General features: G+C 39.8%; 1 protein-coding gene across 2 annotated transcripts in view; it reads right to left on the reverse strand.

The window, feature by feature from the left end:
* LOC121946885 (plexin-A1-like) overlaps positions 1-23,708 on the reverse strand; it is a 377,140-nt gene that overhangs the window by 112,086 nt on the left and 241,346 nt on the right. For both annotated transcript variants that reach the window (XM_088082491.1, XM_088082493.1), the window contains exon 13: positions 6,127-6,327. In XM_088082491.1, the coding sequence (XP_087938617.1) occupies positions 6,127-6,327 (201 nt within the window). The remainder of the gene's footprint in view (positions 1-6,126; positions 6,328-23,708) is intronic.

The raw sequence follows: 23,708 nt of genomic DNA on the forward strand, positions 1-23,708 counted from the left end.
GCCTGTAAAAAAAAAAAGCTCTCAATAGCTATTTTTTTTTAATCTGTAGAGGGAGTTATTTTTTATATAACTCACATGGTTAAATGTTATTAAGGCCTAAAGTTACATGTGATTTATGCATAACAATGACAATTCGGCAATGTATCCCTGGGGAAACCCCAGATTTACAGAGTAATGGCGTAGCTGTAGCTGTGGCTATTTCAGTGTGTTTTCAGTTAGTGGAGGTAACTGTAAGGTTTCGGTCACCTGCAAAAGTCTTGTTTTGCGTTTTGGTATACACACCAAGGAATCAGATGATCAATTATGCCAGTATTGTGTTGTAATGGTTTTAAGGCTGTTTTTTTTTTTTTGCAATAGCATTATCACAGTTAAACATAGCTGTAAATGCACCATGCTAACAAAGCTAGCAGCTAGCGCTAGGGTTCGCGCTACCCTCTCATCCAAATATGGTCACTTCTTGCTCCAAAAAACCGAGATGGAAATTGCCAAAATGCCAAACTCCAGGTTTCAAAATGGGAGTCCACAAAACAACACTTGATGTCAGGGTGGCTACATTGATTATTGAGTCTGGTTTTGTGGCCTTGGATTGGAACCCAGAACTTGGCAGCTAATTTTGATCACTCATGTCTTTAAAGTTGACTTTGTATGTAATCATGTTACCTCTAAAGTTCACCTTGAGCTCTAGCTAAACACAGGCCAAAAATATCACCCCTTGAGGATTAGAATTTGGCTTTATGTCTGTGAATGCACAGTTAGCTAGGTATCTCCAAAATGATTTGGCAAAGACCATCAGTGGCATGTAAACTTATTTTGTAGGAGGAAGTGTTGCAAAAAAGATATGTGTATGTGTACTGTACACGTGTTACCCTGCATGTGTGCCATATGAATCACGTTTGTGAGAGTTAGGAAAGTCTAGACTTGAGCAAAGTCTAGACCAATTTGTGGACTGTGAACACAAAAACGAACACAGTCTGTCATCCACCTAAAATTTACTATGCTGCTCACAGAAGTGCCAGAAGCATGGACTTACAGTGGGAACTTGATACACTGAGACACACACACACACACACACACACACACACACACACACACACAAACACAGTGTTTGATAGCCTATGTGTGTCAGTGTAATAAATCATGTAAAGCAGGTTGCTGGTTGTTGCTGATGCTACAGTCTCCGTCTGCTCCACATGATTAGGAAGAGGATCATGTGGAGAATCTCCATATGTCTGCTTCACGTTGGGTTTCCAAACCCCTGGGGAGGATGTGTGTATGTGTGTGTTTGGCCGTGAACAAACCAGTAGGTACCCACGCAGCTCGCATGCCTCCTATCTGTGTGTGCCTGCAAGCTCTGTGTGTGTGTGTGTGCGCGTGCCAGTGTGTGTTTTCCTGTGAGCATCCCAGTGTGCATCCATGCACACTGAGGGTCCCTGGTGTATTTCAGTATGCAAGTTCAATGTTTCAGTGTTTGGCGATGGGCTAAATAATGCACAAAGAGACAGTAAGATTGAATGGATGAGTGTACATCTACTGCTGGCTAATTTTCTCTGTGATTTATTACACTCTACTGTCCCAGTCACAGCCAGCTGTGATACATATACACACACTTCCCCACTGAGAATACTGAATACAATGGTAGCAAGGACACAGGTTCTCAATCATAGATGGATCTTCTGTGTGCTGATCCTCACCCTGCATTAACTCTTTCATTCTCATATTTTCCATAGATAAACACACTTATTATTACTCATTAGAACCTACTCGGAGAATGCAGGCCACAAAAACATTTACATCTGGGCTTAAAATGTGTGCAATGTACAATGTGCAATCCATAGAGGTTAATCACCCAGCTTTTAAGTTTATGGAACATTTTTATATCTTTCAGCTCATTGTTTTTTGTTTTAAGGCCCTTAAATTAACTGTCTTTACTGTTTTGGCGTACTTTTACTGCTCTCAGAGTTTTAATTTTTTTTCTGATGTAACACAATTAATAGGCAGAATTACAGGAACAGGATACAAAGTTGTAGCCATGGCTTTTGATAATGCTTTAAATGTGGTTGTTGCTGCAGATTACAAAAAAGTGGATATTTTTGTGTATCTGTCTGTTCTCAGCCTAATATTTTGTGTGCACATTTATGACTATGCTCAAGGACCTCTCATGGTTGCGGTGATTCACAATTGAAAAACCTGTTGAAACACCCGTTAAGTTGACTATCTCTTACCATCATTGACTGCTGACTCCTCACTCCTCTTAACCAGCCGGTAAGGGTGGCAAGCTATCAAAAAAAAGCCTGTTACAAAAGCAAAGAGCAAAAGGCATTCCAGCAACTTGTCTGAGCTTTGCCATTTGTAACAGGCTGCATTTTGTGCGTAACGTTGTGGCTCAAAAACTGACATCCATAGAAAAGATCTCTTTTTGAACTGGAGCATCTTCAGATTAGATCTATAACCAATATGTTATGATCTACTAAAGTAAGGTACAATAGTGACCTTTAGTGCCAAATATGCTCCCTGGTGGTGTTTCTCAGATATTGTGATCACAAGAATGAGATGGGCGAACAGATGAAGGAATGCGTGCATACGTATAAAGACAACCTGAAAACATAATGCCTCTTGCCCAGGCTGTCGCTGGCGAAGAGGCATAAAAACAAATCAGCAACACAGATGAATGTAGCTTTAAAAGTGAAGTTTGTAAACAGGATTGGGTATTGCACTTCCATGAAGTTGGTTGGCAGTTAGAAAACAAATGATCAGAATCAAAGATATCCTGATTTTCAGTCCTCGATGTGGTTAGTTGTTAGAAATTCCAAAAACACTGGAACCTACATTTCCGAAAGGGCAACTTAATAAAAGTCTTAATTTAGACCCTCCTTAAATGTTCATGTCTTTAAAACTCCACACCATAACTTTTCCAATATTTGTAGGCTAAAACCAGAGCCAAGTCAACCCTGATGTTTTTTTTTCTTCAGAGTTAAGAAAGTTCCTTCCAGACATTTCTACATCTTTTTCACAGGCGAAGTAATATTCCTAATGATAATTTGAACACAATGTGTAAAATTGGTGGAGTGTTCCCATATTATATGAAATTCGCCCTTGAAATTTGTTTGATTTATGTAATAAATGACAGTGAACATAAAGCCAGCATTCACTTTTATCAGAGTTGAGTAGGTCATGCAATGCAGATACAAAAAACTGCATAACCATGCAACAACAATGGCAGAATCACAGAATATGAACTCTTTTGTTCACTGTGATTGTACTATATTATACAAATTATACAAATTATTAACAAATCATATTAAAACAAATTGTTTATTTCTATGGTGTGTAAGTGGATGCTTTGTTGCCAGATTTCCCCAACATGTCCAAGAATGTGACACATTCATACATTACTAACTTGATTTCTGTGCCGCACTGTACAACTGAATAGGTATATCTGATAACCAACATGGTCCCTAATGTCCCAAATGTCCCTCCACCCTTTGTGGTTCTAGTTAATCTCAGCAGTTTCATTTTTGCACGGATCATGATTTTCTTTTCTTTCAGCATCACTTTCTCAAACATGCTCATCTTTTATATTCCACATACACACTCTCTCCATCTGTTACTCCCTCATTTGTTTGTTTCCCCAAGTCTGCTTGCTGAGCTTAGTCTCCCCTTCCTCCCCTCTGTCTCACATCATTCTTCCCATTCTCTCTTCAGTCTCTCTACCTCCTCCATCGCACTCTTTGTTGCATCGTCATTGTCTGCTCCTAATTCCCTCACCTCCTCTTTGGCTCTCTTTTTCTTTGTCTTTTTTTTGCCTTCTTCTTTTCCGTTTTAGTGGTTTGCCAGGCTTGTGTGCGTCTGTGTTTGTGTGTGTCCGTCACTCTACCACACCACTGCAATTCATCATCATTTTATCTACAGCTCCCTTAATTGGATCCTATCACAGTCCCACCTGACGAGGAGAGAGGAGGGGGGTGGGGAGAAGGAGGCTTACTCACTTACAACACCACATGGATAGGCTCACACGCGCATGCACACCCGCGCGCACACACACACACACACACACACACACACACACACACACACACACACACACACACACACACACACACACACACAGCCCCTATGTCTAGCTACATAAATCGCATCAGATTACAATCTGCTTCTGCTGACTGACATCTACAGTATCTAATATACTGTCTATGAATAAGTACCTCATATAACCCCAGTTCAAAAAACTATCCCTTTAAAGTGAACCAGGGAATGAAGAAATGAATGTGTGAGCACGTGTGTGTATGTGTGCGCCATTCAGTTTGCCAGTGTATTGGAGATTTGCTGAGGAAGGCCTTTGTCCTCCAGCATCAGCATCTCTCAGCTGTAGTACTGGTGTAGTAATGAATGTATTGGAGTGTATCAAACACTGGGTATGGAAACTGTACATGGTGGTTTGGCATGATGATGTTCTGCAGTCCGATTTAGACACTTGTTAGCAACCACCTTTTTAAAGAAACATAACGTTCATGATTGGGGTACTTACTGACGCACTTTATGTTGCCGAACAAAAGGTGAAAGTCATTTAAGCTTGTGTTAATAACAGACTTGGTTTGTTTTTTTTAACTTTTCAAGCAAGAGACCCTGACACACCCTCCACCTGAGAAACCACTGGCCAAAGTGCAGAGGGTGAGGGTAATACACGGAGCCATGCTACAGCTGCTGCTGACTTAGCAGCCACATGGAGGCAAAAACGAGAGAAGACCAGAAAATATTCACAGCATTAACTCAAATGCAAATCAATTTTTTACAATATATGTAGCAGGGGTTCCCTACTCCATCTCTCTTTAAGTTAAGGGGTTCTTGACCTGAAAAATGTTAAGGACTCCTGATCTACATGCCATTTTTCTAGAAGCACTGATGTTATCATGCCAGTGATGAAAGTCAACACTTACTCAGGGATCATAATGTTCAAAGTATATGAGGTAATTCAACAGTAAAAGCCAGAATTATTTTAGCAAAGAATTGTGTTTAACTTTGTCCACTTTATTCAAATATTCATCTTGATGCACAGCAATTATGGTTTTTTTTGCAGCTCAGCCTCTATTCAATAGGCTTTCAAGTACTCAGGTCACTGAGGACAGATCTGACAAAAACCTGTAATAACAACCCAAAAAGTCAAAATCTAAAAGAACACTCACTTGCACGAGGCAATTACAGAGACACAAACGACTAAATATGCACAAATTACCTTTCCGAAACACAAAAGAACTGTAGGAGCCATCATTACGATCTGTAAATCAACTTCAATAAGGTGCCACAGAAGTACTTTTCGTGTCATTATCCAACATCAGAGGCAGAGCGACTTCCAGGATCACAACGCTGAAGCTCATTCTTTTGCCTTTGTAGGGGTGAGAGGATGACTGGGTAGAGTTCAAAAAACAGCAAGTGGCTGCAAATCAGCGATGTGTTCCCCGAGCCCAGCGGTAATGCCGCAGCCGGCTCAAATGACCCAGAGCCCCTGACAGGTGTGTGACAGGCTGAAGAAAAGGCGGCCGGCAAAGCTGCCAAAGCCACAGTACCGGCTCCTGCTGCCTTTTAACTGCGAGGACTCGCGATTGGACCTATCACCAAGAGCGAGCGCTGCGGCTTGCATGTTAATCACATGTCTCGTTAAGTAAGTCATAATTGGTGTCGTTAAAATGCTTCCCCTCTGCCTCATGCCCTGATCGGAGCTGAGGAAATTAACATTGCTGAAATGGTCGCTCCCTATTAGCGGTGACAGTTTGACTGAAGGCTAAGAGGCAGGAATGAAGAGTGGGAATGAAGAGAGAGTGGCTTTGAGACAATCACACCCTGTGGCCATACACCTCAGTTTCAAGTCTTTGCCGCACCAGTCCATTAGTGCTGGTCTCTCTGTCTCACAATAACCAGCTGGAAAGCCTACAAATGGTTAAACCAGTGTGGCTGTCCTTGAATGGAGCTCCTGCTGACAGATTAAACAGCTGGGGATTGTCGGAGCAGTAAGATGTTTGATTAGGATTGGCTGAGATGGTAATCAGTCAATAGCAACCCCCTAGGCCAAGACAAAAAACTCACATTTATCAAGTCAACAGACATTGCAGGGGATTCCACCTTTAGCCTTACCGTAGTCTTCTGACACTGGATGCTGGTGCTGTTGAACCTCAGAGCCGGGACGCTGTGCGTGTTGCCCTGGATGTGGAAAATGCACTCATAGTTCCTCTGTCCAGATTGCGGCTGGGGCAGGTTCTGAGCCAGCAGGGTGATCGGTCTCATGACTCCTGCAGGGATATAGATCTGGGTGGAGGGCAGGATCTGAGGGCACTCCTGGAGAGCAGAGAAAAAAAAATGAATAAAGATATCAGGACGTGACAGGAAAAGAAAGCAGGAAGTCTCAATAGGATGCAGATGTGAGTGAACAGAATGTTCTAGACATGACGCTGTAAAGATGGGATGAGAAAACTGAAACCTTTTCCACCGACAGAGGAAAACACACCAAAAGTACATTAATGGAGCTACATGTGTCATTCAAAGCATGAATATAGCAGCAAACAACTAAGATTTAGTGGTGCAATGGTGTGCGTGCTTGTTAATGTACGTGGATCCCTCTGCACTGCAATCAAATGGCTGTTACCAGAAATGTGGATGACTTCGGGCCTCGGACTTTGGATGAATGACTTTAGACTTGACAAAATCGAACAAGATTTGCAACTCCACTTTGACTTTAAACAAATGACTTGTGACTTCACTTGGACTTGAGCCTTTTGACTTGAAAACAGTTGATGCATTCCCCTAAAGATTACAAGATCTGTTATTTAAAAGGTGTGCCACAAATCAATTCATTTTCTGAATCAACAAATGTGCTAATCTTTCCCAGCAAGTGGACGTCTACAGTGTGCTAGTTATCTACCTCAGCCTTCTCCATGTTGAGAGAATGTGCAGACAACCTCCGAATCTCAGATAAGCTCTGAATATTGTATAGAGCTCTTTTAAAAAAACTATTTATTCTAATTCGCAAGTCATTAATGCAATATTAGAAATGGCAGCATGACATTACAGAACTCCTTTCTGTGCATAATTACCTATGAATCCTTTTACTTTTTCCTCTCAAGAGCATCCAACCTCATAATTCTAGATGCATCCCAGCATCCTTTGTTCTCCTGGTGGAACATGTTTGAAGAATCAGGCAGCCTAAAACCTCCACTTACAAATTATCAACACTCTTGAGTATCGACTCTTGTCCTATTTATGAACCACTAAATATTGGATGTGGCAGTTTCTTGTCAAAATGAGTACATGCCATTTTGGAATCAAACCCTTCTCAGTATAATGAGGCTGTTATGGATATTAGGAATGTTTGGGCCTTAAATGAATGCACCAAAGGATATTCTAATTCTTTCTGCGTGGACAAAAATGAGAGCCTGAGGCAGCGTCTCTGAGGAACACGGACAGTGTTAATTCTACCATGCTGCACTGTTAGACAGCTACAGTGTAACGGAATAAAGAGGGAGATGAGTGAGGGGTCAGCGCTTCCATTCAGCGCTTTCCTGCTGCTCTTTAATCAATAAAAAATTGGCTGCAACAGTAGCTTTGCACCATATTAATGAAGGAAAAATAATTGAAAGCTCTAAGCATATTTTCAGGCCTAAGTGAATCAAAAGACAACACACAGCTGTCAGCTGGAATCCATGCTATATCGCTGCTCATGGTCTGGAATTCATCTGGATTTCAAACTGTGTTTTCATTTAGATTTAATGGCAACATGCTCATGCCTGGCATGATACTACAGTAATTACCTCTATAGCATTTTTAAATGAATGTCTTCAATTTATACCATACACTAAGATGTTTCACAACTATCTAGCGAATTCAGTTTTAGCAACTTGTTTTGTTTTTGCTAAAATAAAGCAAGTAAAAAATTTTACAATTTCACTCATTAATGGAGTGAATAACTATATTCAAGATTTAAACAAGATTTATTTAAACCCTATGAAACCAGAGCAGATTGGTGTCATTTTTTTTTTTTTTCAAAAACATGGCTATGGTTGCATGTAGCAACTTGAGAGAAAATTATCCAAAAATTAGCAAAAAAAATGAAAAAAAGTATGAGAAAATTACCTGAAAATTAGCAAAAACAAACAAAAAACTTAAAAAAGCTTCAAAATAATAATAATAACTCTGTAAAATAATTTAGAATATATAATTATAATAATTATTAGTATAGTTTTTTTTGGACAATTTTCCCTAGCTTTGAAAAAAATTCCACACAACATTTATTGCCAAGTTTCTCATTGCCTTTTTTCCCCATGTTCCCAACACAAAACAAAAAAAAAAAAAAAACTGTCCAATTTTCTTAGGGTTCGTAGGTTTAAATACTTGTAAATCTGAAAACATCACAAAAAAGTGCCATCAATCCAGGTTTCAAAGGGTTAAGTGTCTATTAATCAAAGGTATGGAATTGAGTCCGAGGACTTGGACTCAAGTCACACTAGAGTCAGAAATTTGAAAATTTGACAAAATTAAAAAAGGCTTTCAATTTGACACCGATGACCTGTCACTTTACTTGGAATTTAGCCCTTTTACTGGAAAATACTGGACACCTTTCTCCAAGCCCAAAGATCAAAAGGTCTGTCCTGAATCAGTTAACTTCTCTTCATTTACTGTATCAACAAAAATTAATGCTATTCATTCCCAGCAAGTCGAAAGATAATTCTCAAGCTCCAGTTGTTTGAACTAATCCGACAGCATCCAATTAGTGTACGAAAACTATGGGTTGTCGACAAAAAACAAATCACAGTATGCAAAATGCGCGGGGTAAAAATTACAGATGGTAGCCGAAAACTACCAAAAAAATTGTTTTAACAGATTTTACAATTACAGTGTTTTTTGGTGCGCATAATGACTTGTTTAGGATTGTTTAGGACTTGTTTTGTTAAGGACTTGACTTGCAACTTGCCCGAGCAAGGGTGAGCATTGGGTCTTGACTTGGGACTTAAGTGCAAAGACTTGAGACTTACTTGTGACTTGTAAAACAGCGACTTGGCCCCATCTCTGCTTTCAACTGATAATATGGGAGGAATTCATTGTTCCAAAATGGAACAAAGTTTTTGTTTGTAGAAAATTCCAACTTATATAAACTCTGACTAAAAGACTTGTTAAGACATTACCTGCTGTGTCAGTGGAAAAATGGGCCTTTGCAATATCATAAAGGCTGTAATTACCCCTGAACAAGTTATATCCACTAATGTGTACTTGGTATTCATCTGGAGGTGCGGTAAACAATCATAAAGGCCATACAAATACCAAACTAGAATTTAAAAATTAAGTTGTATTACACTTTAAGCAACCATTAAGCAAACTATAATTTTCCTATTAGGATGGCAAACGTTTATATCTGCGATGATAAATCAGTGGGAACTGCATTCTATTTAATCAGGAATGAATGCCCAAAGTCAAACCGCAGCGGCATCCTGGTACTCTGCAGAGTGATCTCAGTATGAGTTTGCTCTGTGCAGAGGTACTGTCTAATGGAGCATCAGTAATGACTTGCAGATTGGCCTGGGAATGGCAGAGTGGATGCGGAGGGGGAGAGAGAGGTTTTGGACATAATGGCACCAGGAGACACCTCTGCTCCCTTCATGGCTATATAGCACACTCCCACAGTCAGATAGCACCATCACCATATGGGAAGGTAAAGGGTGGAAAAGTCAAAGATGTGAATGTTTGGAGATTAAATGACACTGGGAGCACTTTAAAGGTTCTCTATGCGACATTCAGAGCATTATTATAGCAGCGAAAACTCTTGCTGTGTTAAGATATAGAGGAGTAATGGCACCCTGAGCATAAAAGGAAGTCATGCTACCTCTGTGTGTGTTGTGAGCTGAGCTTCTCTGCAGCGGCTCACCATCAGTGAAGGCAAGACAGGCAAATGTTTGGGGTCCCCAAAATAATTTTGGAAAGGGGGCCCCATTGGCCACTCATATTGGCACATTTTGCAATGATATCTATAATTGCTGCCCAAAAAAAGAAAAAAGAAAAAGCTGGATACTGTCATACACACAATGTTGGGTGTAACCATCAGTGCAACCATTCTGTCCTTCCTTCCTTGCTTCCTTCACCTTTGTTTCCTTCCTTATTTACTTATTTCTTGTCTTCCTCACCCCCTGCTTCTTTTCTTAGTTCCTTGCCATTTACTGCCTTCCTTAGCTCCTTTTACACACTTTCTTTTCAAGGCAGGACACATTGTTATGCAGCTTCTGGGGGGGGGTTATTCTCCTTTGAGCCTGTATTATGTATTATGTTATGTGTGCGAACCACAGTTGGAAAGTTAAAAAAGCAACTGATAGCAGTTATCAGCTAACTCTTACTAAAAGAAGAAGGACACAGCTAAAAAAAAAACACACTACTTGGGAAAAGACTATGGTCCAGGAGCTCCTTGCCCTCCGACACTCTGAGGATGAGATCAGCCGCCATATAACAAGTGGCAGTTGATAATTGTTTTGACATGTTGTGCAGTTGTAATTGTTTAGAAATTGCAGCTGACGTACGTCATATGTCACATTAGAGTTCTATGCTCTTGTATAACATGTCAAGCCCCTACCATCTCTTTTGCTTCTGCAATGCCAGCATGCTATTTAAAATTTACAAGCTGGCATGATGCCACCATTGTTTGATTCTGTGTAAAAATGCAAATGAGGCATCAAGAAGGGACTTGATAGTGGCTCTATAATGCAATGTCTGTGTAAAAATAATTTTTGACTGGGCCCACCAGAGTCTACAATCACTACTTCTGTGGTTTTTGTTGTGGCAGGTGGTGTGGCAGCATGTTAGTGCATGTGAGACCCTGCATGTGTGTGTCCCACTGGCTAGTTAATCACCACTGCTCTGCACTGCTTTAATACAGTGGTTTGTTTCAAGAACAAACATTGAAACTTTATAATGATACAAAAGATTAAGGGCGAAGGTCATTTCATTGTGAGTCACTGAAATGCTCCTATCAAAATACATTTGAATATCATGTTTTTCATCAATAAGTTCCCTTAAAGCTGTACTTAATATTCTTTTGATTGACAATGGATCAAATGATTGTCATGTGAAGCGTGTTCATAGTAGAAACAAACCCACACATAATAGTCATGCAACAGGTTGTGAAACGTCTTTTAACTGTTTCGGCTTTCAGGCCTTCCAACTCCACTCTCGCCAACCTCATCAGTAGCTGCAGCTGTTTTCAGCAAGAAGCATATATAGGCTGGTCCCTAAATGAGGCGAGGTGATAATTAGTTGATAATAGGTCAAGCTGGTGTTCTCCGATTTGTTCTGCTGCCCCCAAGTGGCCAACATAGAAAAAAGATTAACTTTAAAACTATCCATGAATGAAACACTCAAAACACTGATTGCCTTTTTTAAGAAGTAGCTATTTGCCAACCGTCGCGGTCCACTTTACAACCACAAGTTGGATAATGTGAAAGCTGCTGCTTGTAATTATCAGTAGGAGGCTGGGACGAACAGGTTTCTCCCAGTTGGCAGCTCGTTTTTACGGAGAATCTAACAGGATGCGAATGTGGCTGTGCGGTAAGAGAGAAGGCAGGAGGAGGAGGAAAGAACCGAGGAAAAGAGAGACAGAGAAGAGATCAAATCAATGCCAGCGAGCCCAGTGAAGCAGATTGTCAATTAGTGAGGCTGACAGTTAAAGTTTAAAGTATTCACAGATGGCGACAGACCGCTAATGAACTGCTTCTAGCCTCTAATAAAATGGAAAACAGGACTAAAGAAGCTCAGAAAGGGAAAAGGGAAAAAGTGTGTGTGTTTGTGTGTGTGTGTGTGTGTGTGTGTGTGTGTGTGAGTCTGTCTAGATGGTAGAGAATCTGGTCTGAAGTAGTTGTTGTTAATGTTAGACGGACTGGGCTTAAGCATCTGCTCCTATTGTGGCACTGAAATACTGTCTGGCCGGCACACACACACACACACACACACACACACACACACACACACACACACACACACACACACACACACACACACACACACACACACACACACACACACACACAGAGTCCACTTCACATCTGTGCCTCTGCTTCAAATTCTGCTCCCGACTGCTTCAGGAACACACATGCATATGCGCACACACATTCTCCTAACGTCTGTCCCTTATTACTGATGCATCAGAGTCAGGATAAAAAGCACAGCGTCACATTCCTCTGAGGAAAGCGATAATACGCACAACACGCAGCAACACACATACAAAGGCATTCTCTGCATCGAGCCTACATATACAGTACAAAGACTCACAATCGCACAAACACACACACAGAGGAAGGAGGGAAAGAACAAAAGATGTGCGAGCGGAGGATTGTAGGAGCTGTTTCATTAGGAGTGGTGACAGGTGTCAGAGCTGAGTCTGCATCAGATAGCGGAGCAGATCTACACAATGAGACACAACAATCTCTTTACCTGGGGGATTCCTCTAATCCCTCGCTTTCGCTCCCCTCTTTTCTTTCTTCCTTTCGCTCACACTTGATCTTTTGAACATTCTCTTTATCTTCTATCCCTCATTGTCGCCTTGTTTTTCAACCTTTATTTTTATCCGGGGATGAGAGTTAACCGACTTCCCAGAAATAACTTTCTCCACTTTTAGAGATGGGTGCTTTCCAGTTACGGCCGCTGGAAATTTCCCAGTGCAGTCACAAGCGCACGAGAAAGGCCTTGTTGAGATATAAATTTACTGCAGTGCAAGTCAGGGATGGATGGCGATGCGGAGGATGAGCAGAAGATAAAACCATCGTATAAGGAAGGGTGAGGAGAGGTGAAGCGAGAAGGAAGGAGTGGAGGAGACGTGGTGAGGTCTTGGGAGCCATCCACTCGCTTATTAAAGTGGGGGATGTGAGTCTAGGAGGTCAAGTTCCCAACAGAGCGAGGCAGGGGTGGAGCTCTGCAACACGGGAGTCATACACACTGCTTATATATCCAAACTATTTCCCACACGAGCAATACAGACACACACACAGCCTATGTTACATCTAGATACCCAAAACGCACATAATATACACACAGACCAAACAACCTCACACGCCGATCAAAAGCTAAATCTTGCCCTCTGGCTCTGCGCAGTAAGCTGGTGCAGTCTTAGGCCTGTGGAGTGTTTTACAGTAGCCTTGGGGCCAAATACACAGACACTGTGATCAAAGGTGGGAAGGTAAGACCTCAGGAAAAAATTAGTTCTTCTTCCAGACTACCATTGTAAAATCTCAACGTCTCTGTCAGAGCCCCTAGGCTACGTTTTTGGAAACTGACTGTGCTTATTCATATGGTGGCCATTTTGAACAGGGAGAAGTGAAATAATGTACACTATGCATATTGTTTTAAGTGTTTCTGTATTTTGATCACACTAGAGGAATGGTCATTCTAGTATGTACACGAAGATCATGAGTGTGGAGTTGTTTGGCATTTCTGACCTATCTTTGGCCTTTTTCAGACATTTTTGACATGTTAGTAGGAAAAGCACAGCTGTATTCAAAAACAATGATGATGTATCAGTAACTGGGTTCAGTTAATGTACGTACTTGCAGCCTCGGTGCTCATCAGCTTCTCATGATGACCGTCAAGCAGTTGTCATAGTTTCAGAGTTTGCTAGCTACTTTCGTAACTGTAATTATGGTTTCTGTAACAATGAGAGTCCACGTGGCTTAAAGCAAAATTTGTGACGTGGGCTTGTTAAGCAGTTGCCACACACTTCTCTTTTTTTTCTGCTTTTTTGCTGTTGTTGAGCTTAATGCAACAAAAGGAGAAGCTCTTTGTTTTGCTGTTAGGAGGTTGCTATTATTTTTTTCCAGTGTTAGTGTGCATTCTGCTGTCCACTTGTAAGTCCACTGCTGTCTCCCTTTGAGTATGATCAAGACGTGGTTTTCAGTATGTGTAGACATGTCGGTTTTGATTTCTTGCAAAGTAAAGAGCATTTTAACAACACATGGCTCCAGAAACAACAAGAAATTAGTGAAAAGTTACATGAAAATTACCAAAAAATAACCAAAAACCCCCCCCAAAAACTAAACTAGAATAAAAATTAAATTAAAATAACCCCGTAAAAAACATGCAGGCTAATCATTTCTTTCTGTAACACAGTTTTAAATATATAACAAGAATGATTATAAATGAAGTTTTCCGGACAGTTTTTCCCAGTTTTTTTCTATTTTCTTATAATTCTCCCCCTTTTTCAAACTAATTTTCAGGTTATGTTCAGGTCATTTTCTTCATCACCTTTTACTATTTTCTTGCAATTTAAGGGGCATTTCTAACCAAGTTGGTCACTGCATTTTTTTCCAATGTTTTTGAAATAAATCAAACTTGCTTGGCTTTTAAAGAGCTAAATAGCTTGTGAAAGATGCAATGTCTAACCAGTTTTAAATGGTTAAAATAATCTAGGAAACTAACAGGCTTGAAAAAGGTACAAAGATAAGGTACATAGGTTTTCATGACTTTATGGAAGTGAAGATTTGTGCTTATTTGAGGCTCACTGATGTTCCATTACTTTTGAGTGATGTCAATCCAAAAAACTGTTATATATTTCAGTTCAAGTTTTTAGACCAGTTGTATCTTAGGCCATGTTCATTTCCTACAACTCAACCACAGGTAATGTTTTATGCAGTGCTATCTAATCCATCCTAACAGCACTTTTCCTGCTCCTCTATACATCTTCCTAACATCTCTCATCCTATTCTCCATCACACCCTCTGCCCTCTACCTGCTGTGCTGTTTATTTAACGGGGATGATGCCTCCAGCCATGAACTCCCTCTGGCTATGACGCTCTACTGCATTTTCACATTTCCTTTCCTCTATCGCCTCCTTTAGCTCACATTCTTTGCTCTTTGTCGGCTGCTGGAACATCATGTTATCAGGTTAGAAGATTTTCAAAAATGTACAGAGGCTTGTGGGATGACGTGGAGACAAGAGTGTAACATTTAGGAAGTTTAAATATCTGGATGTTTTGGCAACATTAATTATATAAAAAAAAAGTTTATTTATGGAAGAGATAAGAGGAAAAAAAACATGCAATTTCATTAATTCATATCTAGCTCTGACACACCTTAAGTCATAATATTATCTGTCTCTCACTTCGAATTAATTTCTATCAGGATGGAGACATCGCATCTACGGTGATGTCAGAAATGAGGCAAAAGCCCTGATTGGCTGCCGGCTGTCGCCCATGAGGCCACCTTACTGAGGCGCTGACAGACTCCGAGTATGATGGATGAGGGAGTCTGTGTGTGTTTGTCTATGTGTGTGTGTGTGTCATGGGGGGAGGTCACCACAGTGTAGAGGGTCCCCGCGGATTAGCGTTACAGACCAATGAACCGTTTCAGAAAGGAGGGGGCAAGACCCCATCGACCAGTGCTGTTACGCGCGCGCGTGTACACACACACACACACACAGAAAGAAAGAAAAAGACCTGATATGATGACCACATCTCCCAGGGGAGAGAGAGGAAGAGTCATCTGTTGAGCAATGTCTCAGTTTTAGACGCTAATATTGTTACACCCTTAGAGAATAAATCTAACAGAAAGTAACACACACACACACACACATACACACACACACCAGAAAGTACCACAATACCGTGCAATGGGTCATGTTAGTAATCCCAACAGATGTCTCCATTCAGTCAACACACAGACAGGTCCTTAGGCTGCAACTATATAGATCTTCTCGAGCATTTTCTCCAAGTCACACACATCTTTTCTTTCTCTTTGTCTCTCACTGTTCATTAACAATTGTTTTCTTTATCTCTCAGTGTCTGTCTTGTAGAAAATGAAGATAGGTCAAAACAGACAGCTTAATCAACCTAAACATCATAACATCCAGCTATTATCCAGACTGCAAACTATACAATAAGACACCCTCCAGATGCACTGATTGCTGTAGATCTCTTGATGTTAAAAACTAAAGACGAGAGGTCAAACAAAGGCCAGATATAAGCTGATATCCATCAGTCGGGTTGTGCTACGATGCTCTTGTGGGTTTTGCTGCTGCAGAATAATAATGTCTGATATGTGGATTGTGTACGCCTCGCAGACTGGTTTGATTATGTACATTAAAATGTGTAGTGCTGTTCTTCCTCTGTCAGTCAATGTAGGACCTCTTGGCCTTTTCCAGCCCTGTGACCGAGCCTAATTGAATAAAATGCTCTCTTGTTCAGATATTGATTTAATATTGGAGTAACAGATCTGAGTTTGATGTATGTAATATTTGAAGTGTTTTTTCCAGAAATCTCGTCAACCAAACATTGACGTTTGTGAAGCTCATCCTAACGTTTGTTCATGTTCTGTGCACTGGAGAATTCTTCTAAGAAATCACATACTAGGGACAATAATGTTCATGTGCTGGATAAATTACTCAGAATTTCCTTATAAAAAGTGCACCAGAAGGATGGTATCCAGTAGAAAAGAAGCAGCAAAGTACAGTTAGCTTTTATGTGAATGCCTCTTACTTTTAACACTTAACACACTTTTAACTATATTATTCTGTATGAAACACTGTAACACACATCCAGGACCATTACAGATCATGTAGAAAGTAAAAATGTAACTTACTCTGTAGCATTACTCTAAAACAGCTAATGACCATAGTGGCAGCACTGAGCACACTGCTGCTGAGCAGCTCCTTAGAGGAATCCTGCACCATGTTTGATTTTTGAGGTTTGGATTGACTTTAACAGCTGCTTTTTCTTTTTTTACACATCTTACAGTTATAGAGCAACATTAATATTTATTTGGAGTTGACCAATAGTTCAATAATCCCTCTCTTTTAGCTCTGTTTTTGATCTCTAACATCTCCTTAGGGAAATATGTGGCTTTTTAGTGGCTATGTTACCCAGTCTAACTAGTCGCAAATTGTGTCAGTCAGCTGTTTGGTGCTAAGCAGGTGCAACTATAGTTGACAGTGGGTCTTCATTTTTTTTTTTTTTTTTTGTTAAAAACAGCTGCCTGATGCATCCCAAATTAACACAGAGTTCCAGGTCAAGCCTAAAGTATGATGGATCAGGGCTTGACAAAACCCAACCACCTGAGAGGCAGGGTGGGCGTTTCTGGCACAAATTCACCAACTACAAAAGTACATGGAGTCACTCAAAGGAATGGGCCACAAAGCAGGAAAAAAAAAAACAAAAAAAAACAGAAGAAGAAGAAGAAAAACAACCGGTCATGTGCATTGATATACATCAGTCAATCATGTATCCACAAAGGTTGGTTGGGTATATGGTCATGTGTCTTCAAACCAGTCATCCCAGACTGGTGGAGAGGCAAGGGGAGTGTCAAATGATGGACACTGGTTTGGTCCATTGGTACTAAGCTACAAATGTGCCTATTTGTAGTTCCTTAAAAGAATGCTACACTAAATAGGCAGATTTTGAGCTAAGGTCAAGGTTAGAATTAAGGTTTGTGATGTGTTTCATGATAACCCTGATGAACGCCACAAGCCAAAATGCCCTGGTCCTGAAATAAATTTGTTCTTTATCCTCCAAGTGTTGCAGAAGTTTGACCTCCTAAAACCCAATTATCTGCCACCTAAAAAGGGGAACATGTAAGTAACAATAATTTGTTGTACATGTTCTAAAACTATTTGAGCCATGTTAGGCCTATTTGTCCAATGGTTCAACCTTGTACTGTAGTAAGAGATCAAGCTACAAAATAGATACCCTGCCTACTGGGAAAAGACCTCCACTTCATTGACTCAACAGAGCTCTTCATCCCACATGTCTCCATTAGAATAGCACTGCCCTGTGTGCTATCTCTGATGACCAAGTGTGATAGTGTGTCTATCTGGATGCTATCAGGTCTGGATGGTCAAAGAGGAGGATGTAGCTGATAAGAATCAGCTAGTGGATCGATATGAGCCTCTGAAAATACACAATCTGTTTGTGAGTGTGGTGTTTGTGAGTGTGTATTTCTGAGGGTGACACAGAAGATACATGACAGATAAGAAGCTCTTCAGGACGGCCTCACTAAATACAGCCCTGTGTTCTCTTTTTTTCCCCCCAGCCCTCAGGATCAAAATTTGATGAATTTAGTTTCATCTTGTGAGCAGAAAATGACACAGTGCTCCTTGTCATGAGGGAACCAAAAACAGACTCGCAACCCATTTTAGACCCTGACCCAGTGAATAATAAGAGATTTCTGTGACCCACCTAAGAATCAGCCAACCTTTCAAGGTCAGTATAAAAGCCCATGATAAATCGACTAACTTCCCCATCATCTGCCTTCATGTATTTGGGTTCATTTCCTCCATCAGACTTGTGGGACAAAATAATGAGTTTCTTGGTCCCAAAGGTCCTAGGTGGTAAAAGTTTAAGCAATACACAATGCAGCAGACTCCACAACAAAAGATATCTCGGTATCTAGTATGCAAATTCACTGGGGCCAAAAACTTTTGAAAGCAATCGCTTCTCTTTGCGAGACCTGTTTCATGTTTTATTCTAGATTTGTGACTCATCCCCTGTGCTTCATTTCAACGGGAAAACTTTTCATCTATTTTGCTCAAATGACCCAAGTTCCTCAGTCGTAGTCTCAGGTGGTAGGAGGGCATGCACCCCATCGCACTAGACTAGGAGCTCTTCTGTTCCATAAAAGACACTTTGAACTGTGTTAGAAGCCTTTTGGAGTGTCCACCCACTCTTCGCAGCCCTTTACTGTAGGGGATACGGAGCAAGGCTGGTGATGTGGTAAAGATAAAACGCAGGAAGTGTTCATGCTGTTCTGAACTGAGATTCTGACACTTAAATAAATGTATGAACATAAACAATGCCTTGACTTCATTACAGCTTAATCAAAAGTCACCCAACAGTTTTACCTACTTTTGAAAACTTGAGCAAACTTGGTTTTATTACCCTCATCAGTTTTAATCAAAGAAACTTATTACTTTTGTCTTCACATCTCATGTGGGACCAACTGTCACAAACTCAAAGGAATTAACACTGCTATTTACTGCTGTATTTACTGATGACAAAGCCAAAGAAGGAAAACAGTTGAAAATAGAACCGTGACAATGTGGTGTGAAAGAATCTATGGAAGGGCTGCTTGTACTTTGCACCTTTTTGCAATTTATAGTCCAGTTGCCTGTTGGCATTGTATGTTTATGCAAATCATGAATATATTACATTTGTATATTTCATACATAAAATATCAATGTTTATAAAATGTTGTTTAGTCGTATATGAAATAACTTTGCCTCTGGAGAGATGGATGGCATTTCATCTAGACGAGAGACAGCTACCCAGATCCAGACCACTGTTTGGGACAATCAAACAACAAAACTTTGTAGTTCCTTTACATGAATTATTGCTATGTTTCCTGTTGCTTTTTAGTCACTACAAGTGATTGTTTTTGGTGGCTTGTTGCCACGAAAAGTAGATGTTTTTCACTAAGACATTGCTGCGATTGCAGCCATGATTGTGCCGCCGAAGCCTAGTATTTTAAGCCAAATTGTGATCTTTTCTAAACCATGATGAAATTGTTTTTGTGCCTAAATGTATCCACACACACACAAAGCCATTAATTAAACATAATTTCTGCATATCTGCTATGTCATACCATACAAATGTAACCAATCCATGCTTTGCACAAACTGACAATGCCCACGTTTGCCCATCGGGCTGCTCTAGAATAAAGACTACATCTAGCATAGAACTATGACTATCACCCATTTCTTTATTCTACTTGTATTCTCTGAACCTTGCACTCAAAGATGACTAAACTTGTCAATTTGATTCATATAGCCCAGAATCACAAATCTCCTTCAAAGCCGTTTCCAATCTATACAGCATAAAACAGACATTTAAGACATGTTTGCTCCCATCTGTCAAAGGGGAAATCAATATAACCACAAGGCTACGTATTGAACCTCAGTACTTAGTTAGTTGTGTCCATAGCATTGGATAAGTCACTCATACATTAAGTCTTTACCAGTTCATTTTTGCTACATTCTTGGCAAAATCTTTTTAAAAAGTACTGTATTAGGTATTGTTTTGGTGAAGGTAGCAAAAGTCATATTGACACCAGTATCAAAACATTCCAAACAAGACCAAGCCTTAAACTACAACCATGGTTAAAATGGAAGATACATAATGTATGTAACACAACAATGTTTCAACAGCCTTTGCATAATGAACCACACTGTATTGAAATAAAGTTGCATTTGAAAGTGTTTTTTCAAGGACAGAAGTGCAGGTAATTTGCGTCTTTAGAGGTAGAAGCAACTGGCACTAACTGTACTTCCATAAAGTTGGGAGACTCAGGAGACAGATTCAAAAAATAATGTTAAAAAATTGAAGCAGTAAAAGCTGTGATAGCTGTGTGTTCGTCAAGCTTCCAAAACAGTGGAGTCAATATTTATGGAGTTTTTAATAGACCTTTAATTGACCAGGCTGAGCAGTTGGCTTCACTTTGTGACAAGTAAATTGAACTTCATGTAATATCTAAAAAGCCAAACAAAGGCAAGTTATCAGACAAAACTTAAAGAGAAGTTGTGGGGAAGGCTGATGATTCAACTTTGAGGGAGGTCATATGAGCCATGGATGTGGAGTTGCCAGAGAGATGAGTAGGTTTATAATGTAATTTTGTTTGTCTGCAATGATGTACTTGTTTTTCTTGTAATGTTTTGTATTTCAACCACAGAACACTTTTGAAATAAAAGTTTTTAGTAAAGTACTATCCTATTCAAATTCTTTATAAAAATCACATCAAATCAAATCTATGGAGTAATATCAATCAACCACCCCTTTAAAAAGTACTGCACTTGCAATTAAGTCAATGTCTACAACCTTCTCCCTATACATGTGGTCTTTAATGAATGCATTTCAAGGATAATATCAGATCTCATCCTTTGCTTTGCATATGGTTGATATAGCCTGTTAGCACAGAACAATGGACTGAAGAGCATTGGTACTCAAGTTAATTCCCATGTCCCTCCACCTCAGTGCACAATTCAGCAGTTTGATGCCCATTAAATTTATCCACTGAGACAGCGAGCGCCGTCAAAACTCTTTTAAAACTAATTTCCCACATATGATTACTCATGTGCCTTTAGGGCAACAGTGGAGTGAAGTTCATTAAGCCTTTAGCGTGAGCGAGGAGTGGGGTCCGACAGGAAACAATACAGGGAAAGTGTCATTTGGACTGTAAAAGATGTGAATGATAGAAGTCATCATGTATTGTTCTCACTTTTCATAAATTCATCAGGAACTGTTGAATAGATAAAAAAAAATAAGAGCAATAAAAGAGAACTAAGGCAATGAACAAGGATGTTGTTTGGAACCTTCTGTGATTTAATCAGTGAAATTTGAATATATTTCTTATTTATATTTTGCAGACAAAAAAAGTTCTTTAACAGCAAGACAAACATACGAGCAATTAGATGTTTCTCGGCAGCTGAGGCTTCCAGGAAACAAGAAAGTAGGGCAGATAGCATTAACTAAATGACATGGAATTATTAAGTAGATGCTGAGGAGACACGAGGCACGGGTAATGTGGTAATGTCGTGACCCTCTAGTATCCTTTCATCTCCTGAATGGTTAAACATCTTTTGCATCTCTATCCCACTCCTCCATCCTTCTTTTCCTTTCATCAGCTCGCTCAAATGCTGCTCCCTTCAACTCTGATGTCTATCTCTTATCCTTAATTCCACATACTTTACCAACCTGGTTCTTCCTCCCAGTCCTTTGCATATCTCATTCCTCCTTTATCATGTCACCCCTATCTTCTAATATCCCTCCTGTCCCACTTTTAAAATACTGGGTTTTAGTTTTTTTTTTTTTTTTTTTGTAGTAGTAAGTTTAGCAATGAAAACGTTCAATCAATCCTAATTTCAAAAAGCTTGTTGACAAATTGGCCTTGGGTGATTTGGACAAGTGCACAGTCTAATCTGCCATCTTTTTCTTGAATAATGAGACAATTAAAATAAGCTCCCTGACACAGACTTAATTAGAGGAATCTTATTGTGACTCCTGACCTTTCTCTGGGGTAAAAAAAACAAACAGTTAATAACTCATCAAGCCTGGCTCCCTTGTTATGTCTTGCATTTATATTGTGTTTATCACACTTAAGCTTTAGAGACATTCTAACACACCTTTAAGATGCAAGCGTTAGTATCAATATGTTAGATTTATACTCATTGTCATTATATACTTATACTTACTTATATTATATACCCTAAAAGACTCTTAAAAGACATTGAATTCATTCATCTGAAAATAATGCCAATCAATTAATTGGTATTAAAATGTATTAAATCGATCTTTCCCGGTATTTCCTGGTACTTTTCTCCCTTTGTTGTCGCCACAAGACAAAACTGTCACCTTTTATGTTACAATAAACATTTGAAAAAAAAATATTAAAATAAAATTATTATAATTACATTATCATTCATTATAAAACTATTCATAACCCTACTTAATTGATGTCCGTCATAAAAAGTCTTAAATCAAACATGCCTTAAAGGGGAACACCACCTAAATTAAGAATTCCAATATGTTATTTCCATGGCCAAGGGAAAGTTCAATCAATATTTGTGAACACGAGCTACTTTTTCTCTAAAAGCCAGAAACCAGAGAAAAGGGTCTAAAATTTGTGTCATCAAGTATAAAGTCTGGAGCTGCTCCACAGACAATGAATGGGAGAGTGATTTTGTGGACTGACAATATTTTTGTTTTTGTTTCTTTTTACTTTTACTCTCAGTCCTGATACAGAAAATGTTCAGATATGCTCAGACATTCTCCTGGCTGCTGTCAGTGTTATCCACAGCATCTTTCCCCATTCATTGTCTCTGGAGCAGCACCAAACTTTATACCCTATGACATCACAAATTTTTGTTTTAGCACTCTTGTGTTTGGATTTAGGATAGGAGTTCTCTATTTTTACTAATATTTTTGGACTGTCTTAGACCATAGGACTAACGTATGAAATTTGAAAATGGGTGAAGTTCCCCCTTAAGTTGTAGGAGTTGTATTAACTATGTACTGTTAACAGTGGGGTCAGATGTGAGATGTGAACAAAATTATAGGCTAGCTAAAGTTTGTTAAAGGCAAACCATAACAGAATGTACTATTTTTTGAAGAACACATTTTTTCTTTTTTTTTTTTCTTTTTTTATGTGCAGTATGCACATAGTTTCATAAATGAGCCTCCTGGTTGTTTTAGCAAGCTTGCTTCTTCTCCAACAACTAGGCCACTGCCACACTCCTCCCCTTATGTTTTATTGTGGATGCTCCACCTTTCGCTTCTCATCTCATCTGTCTCTCTCCATTAAACACGCCAACGATCAGAGAGGCATCTGGAGATGCATCTTTAAGCTTTAATACACTTTGAATAATTAACACACACGTGCGCACACGCACACCCACACACACACACACACACACACACACAAACTGTATATACATATCCACCCACACACACATAGACCTAAGTCTATCAGTGGAAGGCAGCTTCCCCCAGCCAGAGAGAGACCCTGAGGGAGAGGGGAAGCTTGCTCTGTGCCAGCCTCAGCCCCAGCGCCTCGGAGCTGGGCGACTGGAGAGCTGTGTACCAGCCTGTGCTCCAGCAACAATGGAGAGACAGATGTAACTCTGACACCCGTAGCTGAGAGACAAAAAGAGAGGTTGTCTGGCTCCAGCTAATTGACTTGTTGAAGGGATGAGGGTGAACAAGAGGAGAGAGCTCATT

The sequence above is a fragment of the Plectropomus leopardus genome, chromosome 9 (assembly GCF_026936395.1).
Source record: "Plectropomus leopardus strain MGB_pleo_1.0 chromosome 9, ASM2693639v1, whole genome shotgun sequence".
NCBI lineage: Eukaryota > Metazoa > Chordata > Actinopteri > Perciformes > Serranidae > Plectropomus > Plectropomus leopardus.